The following is a 23,101-nucleotide window of genomic DNA, read 5'->3' as shown; positions in this document are numbered from 1 at the left end:
CAGCACTGTATGCAGGACGGGCAAGGGCCATTCAAGACTGTCTGTGGAGAACGAGCCCAGCGCGCTCTCCGGACTCCTTCCAATGAGCCGCACACCGGGAAACCAAACTGTTGCGCCTCACTGCGGTACTCTGAGCGGAACATCTCGACGACACACGGATGCGACTCAAATGGCTACGGCATTGCCCGGCGCCCTAGTAGGTGCCGCCATCATGCGTTACGGAAACCCAGAGTTCTTTTCGCGGAGACTCACCGCCCACTCCCTGTTCTTGCGCCTCGGCTCGAAGCCTCCAGAAGGCGGGGCCATTTGCAGTTGCACTCGAGACCCCGCCCCGCGCCAACGGGTGCCGCCATGTTGGGGGTCCTCGCCGGGGACACGTAGGCGTCCGCGTAAGATGCCGGCCGACGCGCGCTGCCGCCGCCAAGATGGCTTCCATGAGGGAGAGTGACACCGGCCTGTGGCTGCACAACAAGCTGGGCGCCACGGACGAGCTGTGGGCGCCACCCAGCATCGCGTCCCTGCTCACCGCCGCGGTCATCGATAACATCCGCCTCTGCTTCCACCGCCTCTCCTCGGCCGTGAAGCTCAAGCTACTGCTCGGGACGCTGCATCTCCCGCGCCGCACCGTGGACGAGGTGAGGACGCGGGCCAGCCTCTCTCCGGCCGGAGCACCGCTCCTGCCTCCCGCCGGCTCCGGCGCCGCACCTTGCCCTTCTCCCGCCGGCCGCGCGCAGCTCCGTTTTGGCGCCGTTAGCCCCTACACCTTAGTACTTCCAGCCGCTGGGCGCTGTCGCGTTCGGGGGTCGTGGGGCCATGGCCACAACAGCCAGGCCCGCCCCTTCCGCAGTGCTGGATGCTTCAGCTCCGAAGCTACTCTTGGTTCGGGGCTGTTAGTGCAACTTTCCATGTGACTGCTGACCTTAATTTTGTTGCTTTTGCCTTACCAAATATCAGTCGGCTTGCGTTCATCTCTATTCTGTGGCGTTTTGTTTTGTTTTTGTTTTTTGAGACAGGGTTTCTCTGTATAGCTCTGGCTGTCCTGGAACTCACATTGTAGACCAGGCTGGCCTTGAACTCAGAAATCCGCCTGCCTCTGCCTCCTGGGATTAAAGGCGTGCGCCACCACGCCCGGCTATTCTGTGGCTTCTTTTCAGTGTACTCTTGTTCCACATTGCATCTCTCTAACTTATACTATGCTTTGCAAATACATACGCAAATAATATATGTATAGTTTCACTGTGTAGCCCAGGTTGATCTCATACTTGGTATCCTCCAGTCTCAATCTCTGGAGGTCTGGGCCACTACATCTGATAGCAGCTAAAAACACCGAGTTACCTTAGTTTTTAAACATTTCCAGTTATTGTATTATTTTTATATCATTAATTTTTATTGCTGCACTATACCATATACACAAAACTGCATATTTATTCGGTTTAAAAAATACTGAGAGCTAGCTAAATGACTCCTGTTATCTCCACACATGAAAACAAGGCTGGTCCCTCCAAAGCACCTCCATTCCTCTTTCCTGCAGGAGGCTTTTTTTTTTTTTTTTTGGTTTTATTTTGGCAGGGTTATCAATCGTGTGTGCATTCCTAGCACACACGAGTATTTGGGGTTTGCCTCATTTGAATTTAATACGGCAACAGGTTTCCACGTTATATTCATTTTCCGTGTGGTGTGGGTGTGTCTTCTGTTGGTAAACACCTGGACAGATTCATCCAAGTTGTTGCAGACAGTTTGATTTACTCCGAATTATGGGGTTCCATTCTTCAAGCAGACAGCAAATGGACGATTAGGTTGTGGCTGGTTTTTCTCATTCATTTTGTGTGTGTGTGTGTGTGTGTTTGTGTTTTTCTGTTTCATGTTTGTTCTGTTGTGACTGATACAATACATGTTCATGTGAACTCTAGAAGTAACATTGGAGGTGACAGTAGGATTATACCAGGTGGCCTTTCAAAATGGTTTTATTGAATTATACTCACTAAAACAAGTAGGTCAGGTATTTAGATATTAGTAGGATTGTTTGGTTGAACTTTGTACTATTTGCTTGTTCTGCTGCTTAGCTTTCTTTTTGTGTGTGAGTTACCCATTTTGACCCGGATTGTCTTTTCTTTTCCTGACTTGTTGCTTTGGAGGAATACTCTTTAATTGGTGCTCACCACTGTCCTAGTTCCCAGCTATGGCTTAGCTTTCTGAATGGCCTTGTTCAGGAAGTACTCCATTTTTGAGGTGAGGTGCCTGTGGTCTCCATGTGTCTGTCTGTCTGTCTGTCTGTTTCTCAGTGTGAAGCTGAGTTCAGTTTTACAGGTGGCTGTGATGGTCCAGCACCACCTGCAAATGGTTAGCTTTTCCGCCCTGCTGCTCCTGCCTTCTTTTTTTTTTTTTTTTTTTTTTTTGAGTCATTTGTGTGTCTTGCTGATAACCAGCCAAGCTACTTACTGTCCCTTTAGTGTGTTTTGATGTGTGACACACAGGGCAAACCCTTCACTTAATCTTCAGGAATGGCTTCAGCTTTTTTTGCAGCCCCTGGCACTTCTGTCTGTCAGTCTGTGTCTTAGTGTATGTGTATCATTTTCGTGTTTACATGTTCATTTATGTGTGAGGCCAGAGTTGCAGCTTAGGTGTCTACCTCTGTGGTTCTGCATCTTTTATTATGAGACAGTTTCTCAGTGAATCTGGAGCTAACCTTTTGGCTAGACCGGCCAGCCAGCATAGCCCTGGGCTGCCCCTGTCTCCATCTCTAGTACTGTATGTACCCACTGAGCAAGACTTTTTATGTGACTATGGCAATCTGAACTTAGGTCTGCGGACTTCCGGAAGCACTGTATCTAACTTAGCCATGTCCTTAACTCATGGTGTTAATAAAATAGTCTTCATTGTTAATTGCTTTTTAGTCTTTGTTGCAGTTTTCCTCTTAACCCAGCTAGCTCCCATTTATTTAGCAAGTTCTGAGGGCACAACAACTGAGCAGTATTACTTATTATAATCTTCTAAACTAATCTGGCTACCTCCCAGCCAAAATCCCTGAGTACTTGCATTTTAGTACTGATCTGGTTCTCTGGGCTCCAGGTTTTTTCTCATTAAGTCTCCTGGACTCTCCACTTCCTCTCTCTTTTCTCCCTTCCCTTCCTTCTCTCTCCTACTCAGTCACTGGCTAATCAGCTTTTATTGACAAATCAGAAAATAAGATACAGAGGAAGGAGATACTTAGAATAAGGATTGCAACCAGATACAGGAGCACAGAAATCAGCATTTGAATTATACATAGATAATGTTTAATAGAGCACAATAACATTATGCCTACTCTTAATAGTATAAAATCTTGGAACCTAGAGGTTTGGGGAGTTATTTAGAACCATTAAGTTCTATGATTATCCTAGATTCATACATGTCTTTTTTTTTTTTTTTTTTTTTTTTTTTTTTTTTGCTAATGGTATATAGAAATCCTTTAGGTGACTAGGATCTGGGCTAAGAGCAGACGGTAACCGTTCTTTCTGTGTAATCGGGGTTCATTTGGCTTTTTGGGTTTTGTTTTTTTTGTTTTTTTAACCGTACTGTATTCACTATGGACTTGTACTGTTGACCCTCCCTACCTTGACATCCTGGATTCACCTGTTCTTCCTTCTCAACTGCTGCTTTGTATATTTTGGGTTCCTATTCTTAGGAATGCTGTAGTTGTTACAGTTACCTTGTCACTGAACAGCAGGTGGAGTTCTCAGAATTTGCTACATTTTGTCCTTAGGCCTTTTTTAAAAAAGAGTTTATGTAAATTGTTTCACTTTATTTTTTATTGTGAGGCTTGGGGGGGTCCAACTTGGGGTTCAATAATAAAGACACAGATATCTGTGTAGTATACTGTGATTGGCCAGTTTGCTGGGGCAGTCCCTTAGCTAGCCCATCTAATTCAACTGACTCCCCTGCCACGGTGTCTCTCTGTGTGGCTCTCCTGTTCTACTTCTCTGCCCTACTTCCATTCTGCTGCTGTCCCACTTCCTCTCTGCCTGGTTGTTCATTCCCAGCTCTAGCTGCCAGCTCTTTATTATGCAAAACGTCACATTTGGTCTGAACCAATCAGCAGCAGGACAACATCTGTCCATCTCTGGGTGTTCCTTTTGACATATAAGGATTATGTAACTTCCCCCAAGACAGCTTGCTTTTTTGGGCAGGTGAGGAAGCAGCAAACATTTATATATGCTGTTAGGCTGGCACCAGTGGCACAGCAATGAACAAGTGAGAATGCAGAGACAACCTACATGACCACTTGATACAGTATGTGTGGGTTATCCCAACATCTTCCCCTTTTAGTCCAAGGAATGCCTTTCTCTCCAACATCAGTAACTATATACAGTAAGGACAATTGTGCAAACTATTACTGTTAGAATTATATTCACAGTGTCCAGTCCATTTGTCCTATCTTGAGTCTAAAGTTCTGTAGAGGGTTTGTCTCAAATGAGCAAGGGAAAGAAACCTGAAGTGTATTTTTTTTTCAAAGATTCTTTATTTTGTGTATGAGTACACTGTAGCTATTTTCAGACGGACCAGAAGAGGGCATCAGATCCCATTATAAATGGTTGTGAGTCACCATGTGATTGCTGGGAATTGAACTCAGGACCTTTGGAAGAGCAGCCAGTGCACTTAATGCTGAGCCAAGCCATCTCTCCAGCCCCTTAAATAATTGTTTTTAAATCACAATTTAAGTTTTCACATCCTCCAACCTTTCTAACTTGCATTTATGAACCTTAAAACACCTTCTTAGACCCAAACATTTTCTTAGAGCCTTCACAACTTAAGCTTTTATGTCTTTCAACTTTCATAAACTTTACACCTCTTTTGTGAGTTTCTCTTTCTGAATCTAGTAACAAGGAAAACTGTAAGACAAGGATGTACTAGGACAGTATAACCTGAGGCCTGATTTTTATACCTGAAGGGAACTTAAGCCTTGGTTTCTGCTGTTCACTGATAAATCTTTCACTAATCTCATCTTCAAATACATCAGGGTTTCACCTGAGTAACCAGGAGTGCAGACCAAGCAGCCAATGGTCTATAAGATGACAGAGCCTTACTGGCTACCTGGACAGTCACAAGGCTCCTCTTTGGTCAGTGGGGTACCCATCTTTGGGCCACCAGTCTCAGAAGACTTGACAGACTTTCCTGTGAAGCAGGAACTTAGAGGGACTGTCCACCTTGTCTAGGCAAAGTGGGACAATCAACTCCCATGTGTTGTACTTGTCCATCATTTGGACAGCGTGTTGTCAGCAAATAGTCAATGGTTAGCTTTGTCACGTTTGAAGTAAGCTCCCAGTGGAGTTTCTTCTGTGCCCATCATCTTCAGAGGAGGAGATTAGGGGCACTGCCAGGAGCTGATCTGTCTCACTGTCACAAAAAGCCTTTTTTATTAAAGCATCTAAAATGACATATTCTGCAGATTTCTTAAGCATTGGAGGATCATCTGTCTACCTAAAGTATATCTAAATAAACAAACTTTACTTGTTTCTAGTTGATTGTTTTGAAATGTAACAGGAAGCTTCATAAGGCTTATACCTGAAATTAACTACACTCGTACCTAACATGACTACAAGTATGGTTCTGAATGCATCAAAGAATTTGATTATTTATAGGTTACTATTTTTTAAATGATCCTTAACAGTTTATAACAGTACTTTTTAAGATTAGAATTTTGCATTTTTAAATGAGTTGCATGCTGAAGTTATATGCACATAAATCCTAAACAACAAGAGTTGAATCTTATATACAGTATGTGGTAGCTAAAAAAATCTAAAATATTTGATTTATTGATGCCTTTTTGTTTTTTTGTTTGTTTGTTTGTTTGTTTGTTTTTCGAGACAGGGTTTCTCTGTATAGCCCTGGCTGTCCTGGAACTCACTTTGTAGACCAGGCTGGCCTCGAACTCAGAAAGCCGCCCGCCTCTGCCTCCCGAGTGCTGGGATTAAAGGCGTGCGCCACCACACCCGGCTTTATTAATGCCTTTTTAGTTTAATAGGAGATACAATAATCTACTCTTCTTTCCCTTTCACCCCCATAAACCACTGAACAACCAATAACCACCTAGGAATGAAGGTTGTGTTCTTTAGATTGCTTCTTACTGGCTGGGGGCAACCCAAAGGAAATTGGAATGCTGGCCAAGACCTGAAGAGTGGACTGTTGCATTTGCTGTTCAGGTTCTGTAAGGATCATCTGCCGCTGGAAAAGTTCAGGGCTGAAGCAGTGTGTTAGGCTGTACTATCCAGGGCTGGCCACTTTGAAGTTGTCCTGAATACGAAAGTTGAAGAAACACTAGAACCTGGCAGGATGCTGGAACAGTTACATGTCTCAGCATTTCAGCATCTGTCTCAGCATCCTCGGACGAATCATGTTGGGCTACTTTAACTTCACTGGTGCCTGGTGATTTTGCTCTGAAAGCACATAGCTTATAAAAGTAACATTGTATGTACGTTTTTATATTAACACATGTATGGAATGTGTGGTGTGCACAGATCAGGTAATGATTCTCTGCTCTGGGCCTGAGCAGGTGAAAGGCATCTGTAAGTCAGTTTGGGCTCCTGGATGATTTGTATGTGTTTGGCCCAGGGAGTGGCACTATCAAGAAGTGTGGCCCTGTTGGAGTAGATGTGTCACTGTAGGCGTGGGCTTTAAGATTCTCATCTTAGCTGTCTGGAAGCCATCTTCTCCTGTTTGTCTCCTGAACAAGATGAAGATCCCTCAGCTTCTCCTGCTCCAGCCTTGATGATAATGAACTGAACCTCTGAACTGTAAGCCAGCCCCAATTAAATGTTGTCTTTATAAGAGTTGCCTTGGTCACGGTGTCTGCTCACAGCAGTAAGACACTAACCAAACTATAATAGGGTGTTATAAATTGATGGCATGTAATACAAAGTCATGGCTAATAGATACATCCATGTCTCCTCGGTCTCTGAGCTGTTCCTACTTAGGAAGATCAGCATTTATATTGTCTGCTTTGTTTTTTTCTCTGTGCCTCTTACTTGTACCTTCTGTGTCAGCAGCCAAGATTTTCCCATTTTCCCAAAATCCACAACATTTTGTCTCCTGTGGAAATAAAGATGTAGCCTCTTCCCCAGTGCAACACATTTCTTGATTTCCATTCTGAGGTGAACATATTCAGCAGTCCTTTCTAAAATCCAGTGTGTTTAGCAGCTGTGCTGCCTGCCTCACGGATGTCTTAATAACTAAAGTTAATAAAGCATTGTGTACTCTTATCTCTGGGAGATCTCAGATTCTCCTGCTTATGAGCATCTTTTTAAAGTGCCATTAGATCTTTTAACAATTGCTTGACCTGTAGAATACAACTAGTTCTTTTTATAAACTGAAGTCATTTGTTTTGAAGGGTATTGTTGTTAATTTCTCCCCAGAAATTAGAGCAGGCTCTTTGCAATCTTCACTGATTAAATGAGGAAATTTCAGCATTAGTATAAGGCACTATAATCTCTGCTGGGTCTGTTCCTGATAATTGACAAAGCCTTACTTTTCACAATTAAATCAGAAACCTTTTTTATATAGGTCTCTTAGGGCTTTGCTGTCAAGAGACATCATGAGCAAGGCAACTCATATAAAGGACAATATTTAAGTGGCTTACAGTTTCAGAGGTTCAGTCCATTGTCATAATGGCAGGAAGCATAGCAGCAGGCAGACAGTCATAGTGCTGGAGGAGCTGAGAGTTGTACATCTTGATCTGAAGCCAGGCAAAAGGAGGCTCTCTTCCACACTGGGTAGAGCTTGAGCATAAGCCCTCAAAACCCACCCACACAGTGATGGACTTCCTCCAGCAAGGCCACACCTACCCTAACAAGCTCATATCTAATTGTGCCACTTCCATGGGCCAACCATATACAAACCACCACAATAGGTTTTTAATGTTTTACTCTGTTTATGTGCTAAACATACCCATTCTAAAATAGTATTGTCTTTCTGCAGAAGAATTCTTGTGGGGGAATGAGAAGAATACAATCAAGCTTGGGACCCATGTGATCCACATATGCATCCTGTAGTCTCTTTTCTACCATAAGCCAATTCTCTCTCGGCCTCAGCTAATAATTTCCTTGAACTATTTAAGTCCAAATTAGCTTCTAAGTTTGAAATAAATTACTGAACCTTTGAGTAGTTAACCCCATAGTGGGCCATACCCAATTAATATCTCCCAGCATTTTTTGAAAACCATTAATAAGAGTTTGTAACTGATTTCTTTGGATCTGTACTTTCTGTGGTTAAATTTTCTTGTATTCTAGATAATTGATAGAATCTCCTCTTTGTATTTTTTTCAGGAGCAATTTATAATCCCCAGCAAAGGAAAATTGTTTTTACTTCAACAAACATTTTTTTCCCTAAGGTGTGTATAATGGAATTAGCCAACAAGATATCATTTATACAATGATAAATTATAGATTGAGGAAACTTGTTTGTGAATCATTTTTAACAACTGTTGTACAAAATGCTCACACACGGTGGAGCTGTTTAACATTCCTCGTGGCAAAACTTTGCATTGGTACCTTTATATAGGCTTCTTACTGTTAAATGTGAGCACAGTGACAGCAGTTGTTCTATTTCCTATCGCGGGGATATTGAGAGAAAGCAATCTTTTAAATTGATCACCTACTAAGGCCATGCTTTAGGTAACTAAGAAGTTAAGGAGAATCCCATTGTAAAGAACCCTAGGCTGAATTACCTTATTGATAGTTCTTAGGTCAGATAACAGCCTCTGTTTTTAAGATTTCTTTTTATTGATAAATATAGGAGAATTCTAAGGGCTGGTGGACTCTTCCATATGTTGAGCCTCCAGCTGCTCTTGGACTTAGGGCCTGTAGCTTTTCCTTATTTAAGGATCGCTGCTCTGCTCAAATAGGCTTGTTACCCATTTTAATGGTAGGGCAATTGATACTCTGTCTAGCCCTGGCTATCCTGGAACTCACTCTGTAGACTAGGCTGGCCTTGAACTTAGAAATCCACCTGCCTCTGCCTCCCAAGTGCTGGGATTAAAGGCCTGTGCCACCACTGCCTGGCTGGTACTCTTATCAGCAGTGGCTTTCTTATAAATTTGGAGAGCCAACACCTGCTGTGGCCTGCCAGTGGACAGCCTGGATAGTCTATAACTTTTTTGTATCAATTTTCAGTGCCTTCATCGGGAGCATCTCCCATTTTACAGCTTGTCTCTGAAGTTGAAGGAGTGTAAATCTGTGTTTCCCACTGTTATCTCTTTCCTATAAATTCATGGCAATATCTGCTACACATAGTCTTAATTCTTATCTGGTTTTTTGAACCTATACATTTAGTCCATTTTAGAGTTGGTTTTATCTGAGACAGTGTCCCAATCCCTAGGAGATATATAGATATCTTTCAGAGTGACCAGGTTAGAGTTTAAGAATCTTGTGAAGTTATTGGGGGTTTTTTTGGTTTTGTTGTTGTTGTTGTTTTGGTTTTGGTTTTGTTTGTTTGTTTTTTTGGTTTTTCGAGACAGGGTTTCTCTTTATAGCCCTGGCTGTTCTGGAACTCACTTTGTAGATCTGGCTGGCCTTGAACTCAGAAATCTGCCTGCCTCTGCCTCCCTAGTGGTGAAGTTATTGTTTTATCTGCTCCAGTATCTACTAGGCCTTCAATCCTCTCCCTATCTAAGTCTAATCCTGTGAATTCTGAGGAGGATAAGGAATTTCTCTTCCCTTCTTTATTCTGATCCTTCTTAGGGTGTAGAAGATCATTACTGACCATATTATAATTAGCTCCATGATGATAACTAAATGAAACTGTATGGGGCCCAGGTACCCTCTGCTGTAGTGGTGTCCATTTTTTTTAACAGGTAACATTTTTTCTGTACCAGCTCCAGCCTCCAGTTCTTTACTCTGCAAAAGCCTCACTCCTTACTTACTTAGTGCCGATCAGCAGCAGGACAATGCCTAATCCATCTTTCTGTATTGCCTTTTGGGATTGAGGGCTACTTGGCCTTCGTGATGGCAGCTTGATATTTAACATGATAATTCTAGAGAATCATCTTTTGGTCAGGTAATACATAAGTATGCGTTTTCATCTAGAAAGCAGGTAATGGACCATAGAAATGGCAATACCAAATATCTTGCCAGCACTTAGCTCTGGGGCACACCTACATAGCCATTTGATACAATATGTGCAGATGCAGGTCTTCCCTACAAAAATGCCTTAGAGCTGGATCTTATGGAGGCATTTCCTTGATTGAGGTTCTGTCAGGTTTACATAAGGCACACACTATTCCCTCCTCCTGGATTTGTTGGATGGGTGCCATGGCCTTGACTGCAGCTAGATGCAGGATAGGATGCTTGTCTTACATGTACCTTTCAAGGTGGTGCCCACAGGGTAAGGGGCTTGGTTATCACCCATTCAATCAGTGCCTGTGGTAAGCACAGTGAGAGTATGGCCAAAGGTAGGTTTTTGTTTATATTTTTATTCAGTGTGCAAATGGCTGTGTTAACCTGTGCTGCCATTACAGTATAGCCATTCCTCAGTAACTATGGGGGATTAGTTTTGAGCCCAGGATATTCAGAAGCCTGTTGTACAGTGGCATAGTCTCTGTGTAACCTGTGTACTTAAATCATTTTTATAGCATGCATGACCTCTTGTCTAATTGTACTGCATTATCTAGGCAATAGTGTCAAATAAAAGCATGCGTACCATGAGGTACTGAGAAGAAATATTCTTTTGCTTTAGGATGAAATGTTCTATAAATATCTGTTAGATCCATTTGGTTCATAATTTCTGTTAGTTTTACTGTGTCTCTGTTTAGTTTCTGTTTCCATGATCTGTCCATTGCTGAGAGTGGGGTGTTGAAGTCTCCTACTGTTATTGTGTGGGGTACAATGTGTGCTTTGAGCTTTAGTAAAGTTTCTTTTATGAATGTGGGTGCCCTTGCATTTGGAGCATAGATGCTCAGAATTGAGAGTTCATCTTGGTAGATTTTTTTCTTTGTATGAAGTGTCCTTCCTTATCTTTTTTTGAAACTTTTGGTTGAGAATTGATTTTATTCAATATTAGAATGGCTACTCCAGCTTGTTTCTTGGGACCATTTGCTTGGAAAATTGTTTTCCAATCTTTTACTCTGAGGAAAATTGTTTTCTAACCTTTTACTCTGTGTCTGTCTTTGTCACTGAGGTGTATTTTCTGTATGGAGCAAAATGCTGTGTCCTGTTTATGTGTCCAGTCTGTTAGTCTATGTCTTTTTTTTTAAGGTTTATTTATTTATTTTATACATATGAGTACACCACCATTGCTTTCTTCAAACAAACCAGAAGAGGACACCAGACCCTACTACAGATGGTTGTGAGCCACCATGTGGTTGCTGGGAATTGAACTCAGGACCTCTGGAAGAGCAGTCCATGCTCTTAACTGCTGAGCCATTTCTCCAGCCCTAATCTATGTCATTTTATTGGGGAATCTAGTCCATTGATATTAAGAGATATTAAGGAAAAGTGATTGTTACTTCCTGTTATTTTTGTTGTTAGAGATGGAATTATGTTTGTGTGGCTATCTTTTGGGTTTGTTGAAAGTTTACTTTCTTGCTTTTTCTAGGGTGTAGTTTCCCTCCTTGTGTTGGTGTTTTCTGTCTTTTATCCTTTGTAGGGCTGGATTTATGGAAAGATATTGTGTAAATTTGGTTTTGTCATAGAATATCTTGGTTTCTCTGTCTATTGTAATTGAGAGTTTTGTTGAGTATAGTAACCTGGGCTGGCATTTGTGTTCTCTTAGGGTCTGTATGACATCTGCCCAGGATCTTCTAGCTTTCATAGTCTCTGGTGAGAAGTCTGGTGTAATTTTGATAGGTCTGCCTTTGTATGTTTCATGACCTTTTTCCTTTACTGCTTTTGATATTCTGTCTTTGTTTAGTGCATTTGGTGTTTTGATTATTATGTGACAGGAGGAATTTCTTTTCTGGTCCAATCTATTTGGAGTTCTGTAGACTTCTTGTATGTTCATGGGCATCTCTTTAGATTAGGGAAGTTTTCTTCTATAATTTTGTTGAAGATATTTACTGGCCCTTTGAGTTGGGAATCTTCACTCTCTTCTATACCTATTATCCTTAGGTTTGGTCTTCTCATTGTGTCCTGGATTTCCTGGATGTTTTGGGTTAGGAGCTTTTTGCTTTTTGTATTTTCTTTGACTGTTGTGTCAATGCTTTCTATGGTAACTTCTGCACCTGAGATTCTCTCTTCTATCTCTTGTATTCTGTTAGTGATGCTTGCACCTATGACTCCTGATCTCTTTCCTAGGTTTTCTAACTCCAGGGTTCTCTCCCTTTGTGATTTCTTTATTGTTTCTATTTAGATCCTGGATGGTTTTGTTCATATCCTACACCTGTTTGAGTGTGTTTTCTTCTAATTCTTTAAAGGATTTTTGTGTTTCCTCTTTAAGGACTAGCTGTTTACCTGTGTTCTCCTGTATTTCTTTCAGGGAGTTACTTATGTCCTTCTTAAAGTCCTCTATCACCATTATGAGAAGTGATTTTAGATCTGAATCTTGCTTTTCAGGTGTGATGGTGTATCCAGGACTTGCTATGGTGGGAGAATTGGGTTCTGATGATGCCAAGTAACCTTGGTTTCTATTGCTTATGTTCTTATGCTTGCCTCCCACCATCTGATTATCTCTAGTGCTACCGGTCCTCGATATATCTGACTGGAGCCTGTCTTTCCTGTGATCCTGGTTGTGTCAGAACTCCTCAGAGTCAAGCTGTCTCTGTAATCCTATGATTCTGGGATCTTATGATCCTGAGTCCTGGGTGTGTCAGAGCTCCTGGGAATCAAGCTGCCTCTGGGATCCTGTGGACCTGGGTGTATTAGAGCACCTGGGAATGGAGCTTTTTCTCGGTGTTGTGGGATGGGTTGCAGAAATAGCACCCAAGGTCTGCTCAGGGTACCTCTGATCCTATGATACTGGGCATGTCAGAGCGCCTGGGAGTGGATCTTCCTCTGGGTGTTGTGGGACTGGCTGAGGAATTTGCACCTAAGGTCTGCTCTGTGCACCAGCCCAGGCCCGAAGGAACCTGTGCCACTGATTGGATGGAGTTCTTGGGTGCCCAGATTCTGCTGGTCCCAGTTACTTCCAGTGTTGGGGCAGATGTTGTGTCCTCCTCACCTCTCATCCTATGATCCTGGGTGTGTTAGAGTACCTGGGAGTGGATATTTCTCTGGGTGTTGTGGGACTGGCTTCAGAGTTTGTGCCCAAGGTCTGTTCAGGCCACTGGCCCAGACCAGAGGGATACTGTGCCACTGGTTGTGGGGAGTTCCTGACTGCCTCTTTTAGATTTTAACCTGATATTTTAAGAGCCATTCTTTTAGAAAATATTTCCTGTTTTCCCTCTTGGTAAGTTGCTTTTCCAGGGCTACTGTCTTAATCATAGTATCTCCACACAGGTAACTTATGAAGGAGGGCATTTAATTTAGGGCTTGTTTACAGTTTTAAAAGGTTAGTGTCCATGCTCATCATGACTTGGAGGGTAGTGGCAGGCAGGCAGCAGGAGGGTGCTGGAGATGTAGTTGAGCGCTCACATCAGAGCCACAAATTACAGGGATAGTGAGGCACATGGCATTTGAAACCTCAAAGCCCACCCCTAGTAATGCCTTTCTCTGTGTGTATTGTGTTAATTTAGGCTTCCTTCAGGACTGAATAGAAATCAGCTTTGCTGAACCTCTTTATTGTTACACAAAAGGCAATTTAGCAAGTCAATTTCCTATACCAACACTTCTTATCTGATCTAGGAGGTGTTGTGAAGGAATCAATACCTGAGTAATTCTCTGCCTTCGGATACCTTTAAGTTATGCAAAGGCTCTTTGAATCCTTCAGAAGAGCCACCCCTTCAGCCTCAGAAAACAATCACTGACTATTTACAAAAGGCTACTTCAAAGCCATTGTATTAGCCATATACAATGGCTATGCTAAACTTCTGCTTCACACCTCTCTCCACTTCGTAGGAGAACTTGCCCTCCCCACACACACACCTGTAAGATCACTCCTCCTAATCCTTCCCACACATGGCCATTCTTATTCAAACCACCACAGCTAATGTGACAAAGCAGCACAGGTTAGGTAGCACTCTTACCTGTAGGTGGTAGAGGTCAAATCCCTCTTGTCTTCAGCCACAGGCTCCCACACAGGCTGCAGCAAAGACTTCCTAAGACTTCCTGGCCCCCTCTAACTCTCTGGTAGGTGTCCATAGCTCATAAGCTGCATGCATCATTCCATGTGCCCAGCTTTCTAAGGTTTCTCCTATGCACACTGTAACTTCAAGCATCTATCTATTACTAGCAGTGGCAGTTGCTCATGGTATAAGCTCTTGTCCCTGTCCCTCCTTTGCACCAAAGAAATGATGGGTTACCCACTTGCCTTGGTGCTCCATGTTACTGAACCTGAGCCCAATTCTGCCTGCCAAAAGAATGCCCATTAAAGGCACATATTCCGTAAGTATAGGCATGGCAGCCCTGTTTCCTTGAATCTTATGTTTTGTTATATCTGCCCACCAGAGAGAGTTAGGAAGCATAGGCACAGTCTGAAAAGCCATCCCAGCCTACAGTCACGGCAGGGGACATTTTAAGCTGTCACTGTTCCGAAGGCCAAGTGGGGCTGCTGACATGTACTTGGTGTCTTCTTTCTTGGCAGATGAAGGCGGCTCTGATGGATATCATCCAGCTGGCCACGCTGGACTCAGACCCCTGGGTCCTCATGGTTGCTGACATTCTGAAGTCCTTCCCTGACACGGGCTCCTTGAATCTGGACCTTGAGGAACAGAACCCCAATGTTCAAGACATCTTAGGAGAACTTAGAGAAAAAGGTAAGTAGCCAACTTTATTTTGCAGTGGCAAGAAGGTGCTCTAGTTTTAGAAATTATGTTGTCATTATTATACCCTTGATGTAGTATGCCATGGCTCCTTATACACATGACTGCTTCGGTCTGACTTGCCACAACCCTGTCCCCACTGCATGTGCTGTGTCTGCAGCTCTGACTCATCATGATTTACTTGACCATTGCTCTCTCTCCCCAAAAGTTCCTTGAGGGTGAAAACCCTACAGGTTATGTTTCCTGAGCCTAAAAAACATTCTCTGTCCTTTAGTAGATACTCATTAAAAAATACCAACAAATCAGTTTCTAGACTATGAGATGAAAACTGTGGTTTTAGAGAGGTGAGAGTAGGAATATCTGTGCCTCTGACGCTCTCTCCCTTGATGGAGAATGAAGACCTATGCCTCAGAAAGATGGAGTTGGAGGCTCGAGGTCACACACTCCTACAGGCCTGCTTGTGAGGCCCTAGGAGGTTTGGGGGTTTTGTTGATTTTAGTTGCAGACTCAGAGCATTGGTCTGCACATGTCACATCCCTACCGTGGTGGCTGGTTCACTTGACAGCAGGAGGGTGAAGCAGCTTGCTTCTCATGATTCTGCTTCCCCTAGTTAGATGACTGACTGGGATAGCTCTTTGGAGTTTTTCAGGCTCCAGCCTCTTGGTGAGCACATCGAATCAGGAAGCACACGGGAGTGGCTTTAGAAAACTTCCTCTGAGGAAGTCAGGAGAGACCGCCAGGGCTCTGCAGTCAAAGGGGAAGATAAGATAGCCACACACTTGTTCCTCTTGGTGTTGAATCTGCCTTGTAGTTAGGATGCAGGAGGCTGTTCTCCATGCTGCTGTATGCTGATGCTTGTGGTTCCTGGACCTCCACTGGAGTCCAGTGGCTTATGGCTGACATAATTGAGGAACCCTGTCTTCTTTTCTAGGCATTTCTTGTTTTTAAAAAGCCCCTGGAAAATCTGAGGTTTCCTCTAGGGCGACAGGCCTATTCTTTGGTCCTGATGCACCTGGATGATCTTGGGTTCTAGAGACGGTGGAACTGGAATGGTGGGGACGATAGGGGCTTGAAACCAAAGCAAGAAGCTGTCACAGTGATAAATAATGAAAGCCTTCATGGAGTTGTCTACATGTGAGCTATGGGGTTGTAAGAACTATTTCTCTAACCCTCTGACTCTCCACAGTGAGTGAGTGCGAGGCATCTGCCATGCTACCACTGGAGTGCCAGTACCTGAACAAGAATGCCCTGACCACCCTTGCTGGGCCCCTCACCCCACCAGTCAAGCATTTTCAGCTAAAGCGGAAACCTAAGAGTGCCACGCTGCGGGCAGAACTGCTGCAGAAATGTGAGTGCCTGGGTCACAGCAACCCTGCTCTTTTCTCTGTGGGGTTTTCCCTTCAGGCCCCAAACCCCTGGAATAAGGACTCTGAGACTCAAAATATATTTACAGATACCTTGGCCATAAGCTGTGGCTCATTCTCTTACTAGCTCATACTTTAATATTCCATTTATTTTAACCTAAGTTCTGCCACATGGATGCCTACCTCCTCTCAGACCCCATGCGTCTGTCCTCCCCCATGTTCCCAGGCAAATTTCCATGCACCTGGCTCTCTCCCAGAATCCTTTCTGCTTACCAGATGTCTCACCTTCTATTCTCCCTTTCCTATAAGCCAGAGTTTTTATTGACAAGTTGATGTATCCATACACTATACAACATATTCTCTATAAGTTCCCCTGTAGTCCGATAAAAGACTTTTATTTTCCATCAGTAGACTATATACAATAATAACAAATATGAAAAATTATCAGGTAAGAATTATATTTATAATGTCTAGTCCATATGTATCTGGCAACTTTGGATAAAGTACTCTACCATCTATCCTATCCTGGTGAGTTTAGAGTTCTGTACTTAAATCATTCTTACCATAACTTGCATAGACTTTAAAACATCTATTTAGTCTTCAACCCCATCAGAGACCTGAGAAGGAATAAATATTACCTGAGTGTGCAGGAAGTGTAGGCAAGCAGCTCCTAGACTATGACAGTGACAGAGACAGTTGGCTGTCTGGACAGCCTCCCAAATTTCTCTGAGTCATAGGAGCGTCATCTGTAGCTTTGTAGCCCAGAATACCTGACAGGCCTTTTTGTGAAACAGGAAATAGAAAAGGACTGCTCATCTTGTCTTGGCAAACCTCAGCAGGCAACTTCCCTGCATCCCATTTGTGCAGTTTGGACAGCAGCATTCTGTCAGCATGAAGCAAGGGTAGCTCCTTGCCCACTGGCTAGCTTACCACTTTTGAAGCAAACTCTAATGCTCAGCATCTTCTTTGAAGCCCAGTAGGGGTGATGCCAGGAGCTGACCTGTCTTATTATCAAAGAAGGATTAAATTAATAAAGCATCTTTAAATGCTATATTTAAAGACCATCTGTCTATAGTATATCTGAATTGTTTCTATTTACTGTCTGATTAACATTGAGAACATCTACCTCTAAATAAAGCTTAATTTTGTAAATAAATAAAGAAGTTCCTACAAGACCATATGTTTGATTGACTATTAACTTGTATTTCTAATTATTTTAAACAGTCTTATAGCAGCTTTTAAGGACTAGAACTTAACTTTGCATTTTATAATGAATTGCGTGGGTACAGTACCTTAGTGTGTTGTAGCAAAATATAATCTAAATCTGTATCAATATACAAAGATCTATACCAATGTAAACAAATATAACCTTAATATGTATCAATATACAAAGATGAATACCAGTGTAAGATTTTTGGCTTATTAATGTTCTTTGACCTAAAAGTAGATTCAATAATCCATCCATTAATCCTATATTCCCCCTTTCTCTTTCCATTCCTTCTTCCCCCTTTTCCTCCTAACACTACACAGGAGAGAAAGGATATTGGAAAGAAAGAGAGAGAAAAAGAAATCCCTGAATCCAGTATCTCTGTTTTGTTTCTTCCCTGACCAGAACCATTAACATATTGTAACCAACCCCCTTATACAGTGGCAACAGCCATCGTCTACTGAATGATCAAAAGCCATCTAGCCCACCTCTTGGGAACTGGGACTCTTAAAACAGTTCTCTTAAAACCATTTCCTGATGATTTAGGGTTTCACTTTCCTTTTGAGCCTTCCCTCTTTCCTCCCCTCCCAGCCCCCCAATGCTCAAATTGGAATAATGGTCAGTCTTAAGACAGCTAGCTGTAGCATTTGCTGTCCAGTTATCTTCTGTATACTGAGAAGTTCGGGGCTTACCTGCTGATGGGAACACTCTGTGATGCTAGATGGATTGGGGTCAGCTGCTTTCTTTGAAGCTGTCCTGGAAGCAAGCAGCCTGGGGGTCATCTATGCTGTTTGTCTTGTCTTCTTGGTATCTGACTCTTCGGTCTACAAACATAGAAACGCGCACAAATAATACACATTTCAACAGTGACATATGTATAGAATGTTCAGTGAATACAGATGAGTCAAAGATGATTCTTTGTTCTTTGAGCAGGTAAAAGACATCTTTCTTTATAAGTTAGTTTGGACTATGTCACCAAACTGTAATATTAATTTTCATCCATGTCATATGAAAGAGTGGCATGCAAATATGGTTGTGAGGACTCTAGCCAACAAGATTATTCATGTCTCAGTCAGTCTCAGAGGTCTTCCGCTGCCAAGGGGTCAGCGCATACATTATCTGCATTGTTGGTCTTTCTGTCTGCAAGCAGATCTTCAGGCCTCCTCCCTGTCAACTCCGATTTCCAACAATTTGGATGGAAGACAAAGCTTTTCTTTTCCTATTGGAATAAAGGCAAGCATCTCCCCAGTACAACATATTTCCTTTGTTCCATTCTGAAATTAGGACTTCTATAAGCTGGTCTCATTCAGGAGTCCTTTCTGAAATCCAGTACGTTATCCCTAGATTTTTTTTTTTTATCCTTCTATGAACATCTTCCCTGAAATTTTTGTTAGATTGCTCCATAATTTGCTTGATCTGTAGGATTGTAAATTATTTCTGTAACAGATTTCATGACATAATGTCTAAAATAATTGTTAGATTCCAGTAATGGCCAAGGCGCCATCAGCTTTCATCTGTAAAGGCCTTTCCTTCAAAGCAGGATTACATCTCTGTCCAGCTGCCTGTCCTGTAGGACTGTGTGATATGTCCACATCTTGCTTCATATAATATGCAAAAAACTGTTGCATTTTACTAGAGACAAATAGTGGGTTATTATTAGTCTCAGCTTATATTTCTATAACTGTCCTAACTTGAATCAACAGTGATGTAGCAACACATACACTTAGCTTAATTCTCCAACTTCTATACAATTTATTGTATAACATTTTTCAGAGGTAGCATCAATAAGTAGAATCTGAATTCTTTTTTGGGTTTTTTTTTTTTTTTTCCCCGAGACAGGGTTTCTCTGTATAGCCCTGGCTGTCCTGGAACTCACTTTGTAGACCAGGCTGGCCTCGAACTCAGAAATCTGCCTGCCTCTGCCTCCAGAATCTGAATTCTTAACTCAATATATTATGGTATCATGGGCTGCTGTTTTAATTCTTTAAGCCTTTGTAGATTTTTCACATTTGGAACTGCCTCTTGATGTTATTGTAAATTTTATATTAGATTCCTCCGAAGAGTCCCTATTTTGATTCAAAGAATCTCTTTTCTGTAGTCTCCAATCAGCAACTAAGTTTTCATCAGCCTCTTCTTTCTCGAAGTCTGCCTTAATTTTCTCTCCCTATTTTTTTAATCTCTGATATCTTAGCCTTTTCCTTAGATTTATAAATTTTTTAAAAAATTTTATAGCCGGGTAGTGGTGACGCATGCCTTTAATCCCAGCACTCGGGAGGCAGAGGCAGGCAGATTTCTGAGTTCCAGGCCAGCCTGGTCTACAGAGTGAGTGCCAGGACAGCCAGGGCTACACAGAGAAACCCTGTCTCAATAAACCAAAATGAATGGAACCATTCCAGTTCTTAAGAGTATGCCAGGAAAGACACAGTTGAAGAACTATTAACTATTAAATGAGATAAAACAGTGTAAGCCAAGTAAGAACAAAGGGTAGCTTAGCTGTTGGTCCAAGAGAAACTGCAGGCTCAAGGGCCTCAGTCAAGTGCTCTGTAGCACAACATGGCCACTTGTTCTCCTCGGTTTACCCTGGACTCCATCTAATAACTAAATATAAAATCAAAAGATTTGGATTCCATGCCCACCATGTTCAGCACCATATGTTAAATGCATGCTTTCCTCCCAGCCCCAAGCTCCCAGAATAACAACTGTGAGACTCAAAATATCTCAAAATATATTTACAAACACCTTGGCCATTAGCTTTGGCTTGTTCTCTGACTAGCTCATAATTTAATTTCCCATTTATTATAATCTAAGTCCTACCACATGGCGGTTACCTCTGCTCAGCTTCTCCCATGGTCTCTGTCTTCCTCCATATGCCTGGCTCTCTCTGAGAATTCTTTCTGCCTACCGGATGTCCCAACTTCCATTCTACATGTTTTCTGTAGCCCATAGTTTTTTTTTTATTGACAAGAGAGGCTTCCATATAATACACAAGATATTCTCTCTATAGTTTTCAAATATTTTTACTTTAAAAGAGACTGGCTTGTCTTTTCAAAAAGACAGACATTTCTGTGTTAACCACTGATGTTTAGAAACATGCATTAGAGACCTCAGAGTTTCAAACACAGTGCCTGTAATCTCACAAAATAGAATCTGTGCCAGTCAAGCAGGTGTGGGTCCCTCACAATGGGATGTTGGTGTGAGGCCGCTGTTTGTATCCTGACCTGGTCTCTATCATATTAGATGGTTTTATTAAATGCTTTCCCAAATCACGCCTTATGAAAGTTTGTGTGGAAGGCTGGAGACAGGGCAGGGAAAGTGTTCTTTAGCCAAATAACATTAAAAGCATGGGTGCACTGGGTACCTAGTTCACGACTTTTTGAGATGCTGAGAAAGAAAGATCACGTGAATACAAACTGACTTTAGACCAGCCTAGGCAATGTAGACCTTGTTTTGGCAAAACAGTATTGTCTTAGTTAGGGTTTTACTGCTGTGAACAGATACCATGACCAAGGCAAGTCTTATAAAAACAACATTTAATTGGGGCTGGCTTATAGGTTCAGAGTTTCAGTCCATTATCATCAAGGTGGGAGCATGGCAGCATCCAGGCAAGCATGGCAGTCTCCAGGCAGGCATGGCCCAGGCAGAGATGAGAATTCTACGCCTTCATCCAAAGGCTGCTAGTGGAAGACTGACTTCCAGGCAACTAGGGTGAGAGTCTTAAGCCCATACCCACAGTGACACACACCTATTCCAACAAGGCCACACCTCCAGATGGTGCCACTCCCTGGTCCAAGAATATACAAACCATCACATTCCACTCCCTGGCCCTTATAGATTTGTTTAAAAACATGAGTCTGTGGGGGCTATACTTAAACATAGCATAATGCAAAATGCATTTAGTCTAACTTTCAAAGTTCTCATAGTCTATAGCAGCCTCAATATTAAAAGTCCAAAGTTCAAGGTCTCTTCTGAGATTCATCCAACTAATTAACTGTAATCCCCAAAGCAAGGCAGGAAACCAGCTGGGCAAACTCCAAACTCTGCAGCACCATGGTTGATGGATGTCAAAGCAGTCTTCAGATCTCCATTCCTTTTTCATCTTTGTTGACTGCAACAAACTGCTTTCTCCTGGGCTGGTTCCACTCCCTGTTAGCAGCTTTCCTCAGCATGTATACCATGGCTCTGGCATCTGTAACATCTTTGAGTCTCCAAGGCAATTTCAATGTTACAGCTTCTTGTTTCAGTGTCTAGGATTCCACTTGATCTTTTGGGCTCCTCCTAAGGGCTGGCATCACTTCTCCATCTCTGTCCTCTGTAGCACTCTATGCTCAGGTTGATCCACTCCACTACAGCTGCTGTTCTTGGTGATCATCCCATGGTACTGACATCTCCAATATACTGGGGTGTTCCACTCCAACTAGGCTTCACCAATAGCCTCTAATAGGCTCTCTTCATGGTGCCAAGCCTCAAATCCTTTGCATGACCCCTTCAGTCCTGGGCCATCAACTACAGCTGAGGCTATACCTTCTCCAATGGCCTTCCATGACCTCTCACAGTGCCAAGCTTCAGCTGTTCTTCATGATACCTTCATGCCTTCAAAACCAGTACCACCTGGGTAATTCTTACACATTACCAAGTCCAGCTGCAGCACGAGGTACAACCTTGGCTATCTCTGGAACACAGCTTCTTTGTGCTCCCAGAAAACACTTCCCAGAAGAGTTCACCTCAGTGATGCTGGTCTCTTCATAATCACTGCTAATTTCTTAGCTCCAGCTAACCAGCATCAATTGTCCCAGTAGTTCCTTCCATTCTTAACTCTAGAGCCAGAAGCTGCCAAGTTCTGCTGCTTGCAGGAATTAGAACATGACCCACTTATACTATTACATTGTCACTGGCTTTCTGTTTTCCAAATCCTTCACTGCCTAAGCTTGGCTATCCTGGGTCTTGCTCTGTAGATTGGCCTTGAACGCAGAGATCAGCATGCCTGTCTCCTGGGATTAAAGGTGTGTACCACCATGCCTGGTTCTAAATTTAGCTGGGTAGGATCTTGCCCCAAGGTCCCACTCTGTTAACTCCTAGAACACAGGATTTTGCTCCATTTCACTTCCAGGTACCCCTTTAATACTCGAACCATATATTTTATATTTTTCCTTTCTAAGCTTGCTATGCTTGTTCAAACTTCTCTTCATAAGACTTAACCAGAGAACAAAGTCTCTGCTGAGCTTTTTTGAAACTTCCTTTGTCAGTGCAATTAATCTGGGTCTCTTCACCTTAACCTCAGGCAGACTTTTCAGACAAGGGCAAAAAGTAGCCACATTCTTCACCAAAATACCACAAAAACAGTCTTTATGCCACATTCTGAAATTCTTCTCCTTTGAAATCTCTTGGGCCAGGTCAACACAGTTCAAATTACTCCCAGCAACAAAGTCTTCCATATTCCTACTAGGATGACCCATTAAGCCCCATTTAAAGCATTCCACTGCTTTCCAAATCCAAAGTCCCAAAATCCACATTCTTTCAAATAAAAGCAAGGTCAGGCCTATCACAGCAATACCCCACTCCTGGTACCAGCTTCTGTCTTAGTTACGGTTTTACTGCTGTGAACAGACACCATGACCAAGGCAAGTCTTATAAAAACAACATTTAATTGGGGCTGGCTTACAGGTTCAGAGGTTCAGTCCATTATCATCAAGGTGGGAGCATGGCAGTAAC

General features: G+C 42.5%; 1 protein-coding gene across 2 annotated transcripts in view; it reads left to right on the top strand.

The window, feature by feature from the left end:
* Window positions 1–359: 359 nt before the first annotated feature.
* Window positions 360–23,101, top strand: part of Nelfa (negative elongation factor complex member A, Whsc2) — a 38,386-nt gene continuing 15,644 nt past the window's right edge. The window contains exons 1-4 of one of the 2 annotated variants that reach the window (XM_030254497.1): window positions 360–635; window positions 8,298–8,362; window positions 14,644–14,815; window positions 16,008–16,169. In XM_030254497.1, the coding sequence (XP_030110357.1) occupies window positions 14,644–14,815; window positions 16,008–16,169 (334 nt within the window). In that variant the 5' untranslated portion in view covers window positions 360–635; window positions 8,298–8,362. The remainder of the gene's footprint in view (window positions 636–8,297; window positions 8,363–14,643; window positions 14,816–16,007; window positions 16,170–23,101) is intronic. The other variant, NM_011914.3, reaches the window with a different exon arrangement.

This window comes from Mus musculus, chromosome 5 (assembly GCF_000001635.26).
Source record: "Mus musculus strain C57BL/6J chromosome 5, GRCm38.p6 C57BL/6J".
In the NCBI taxonomy this organism is placed as follows: Eukaryota; Metazoa; Chordata; class Mammalia; order Rodentia; family Muridae; genus Mus; species Mus musculus.
Note: the sequence above shows the minus strand (reverse complement) of the source record. Positions and strands in the feature narration are given on the sequence as shown.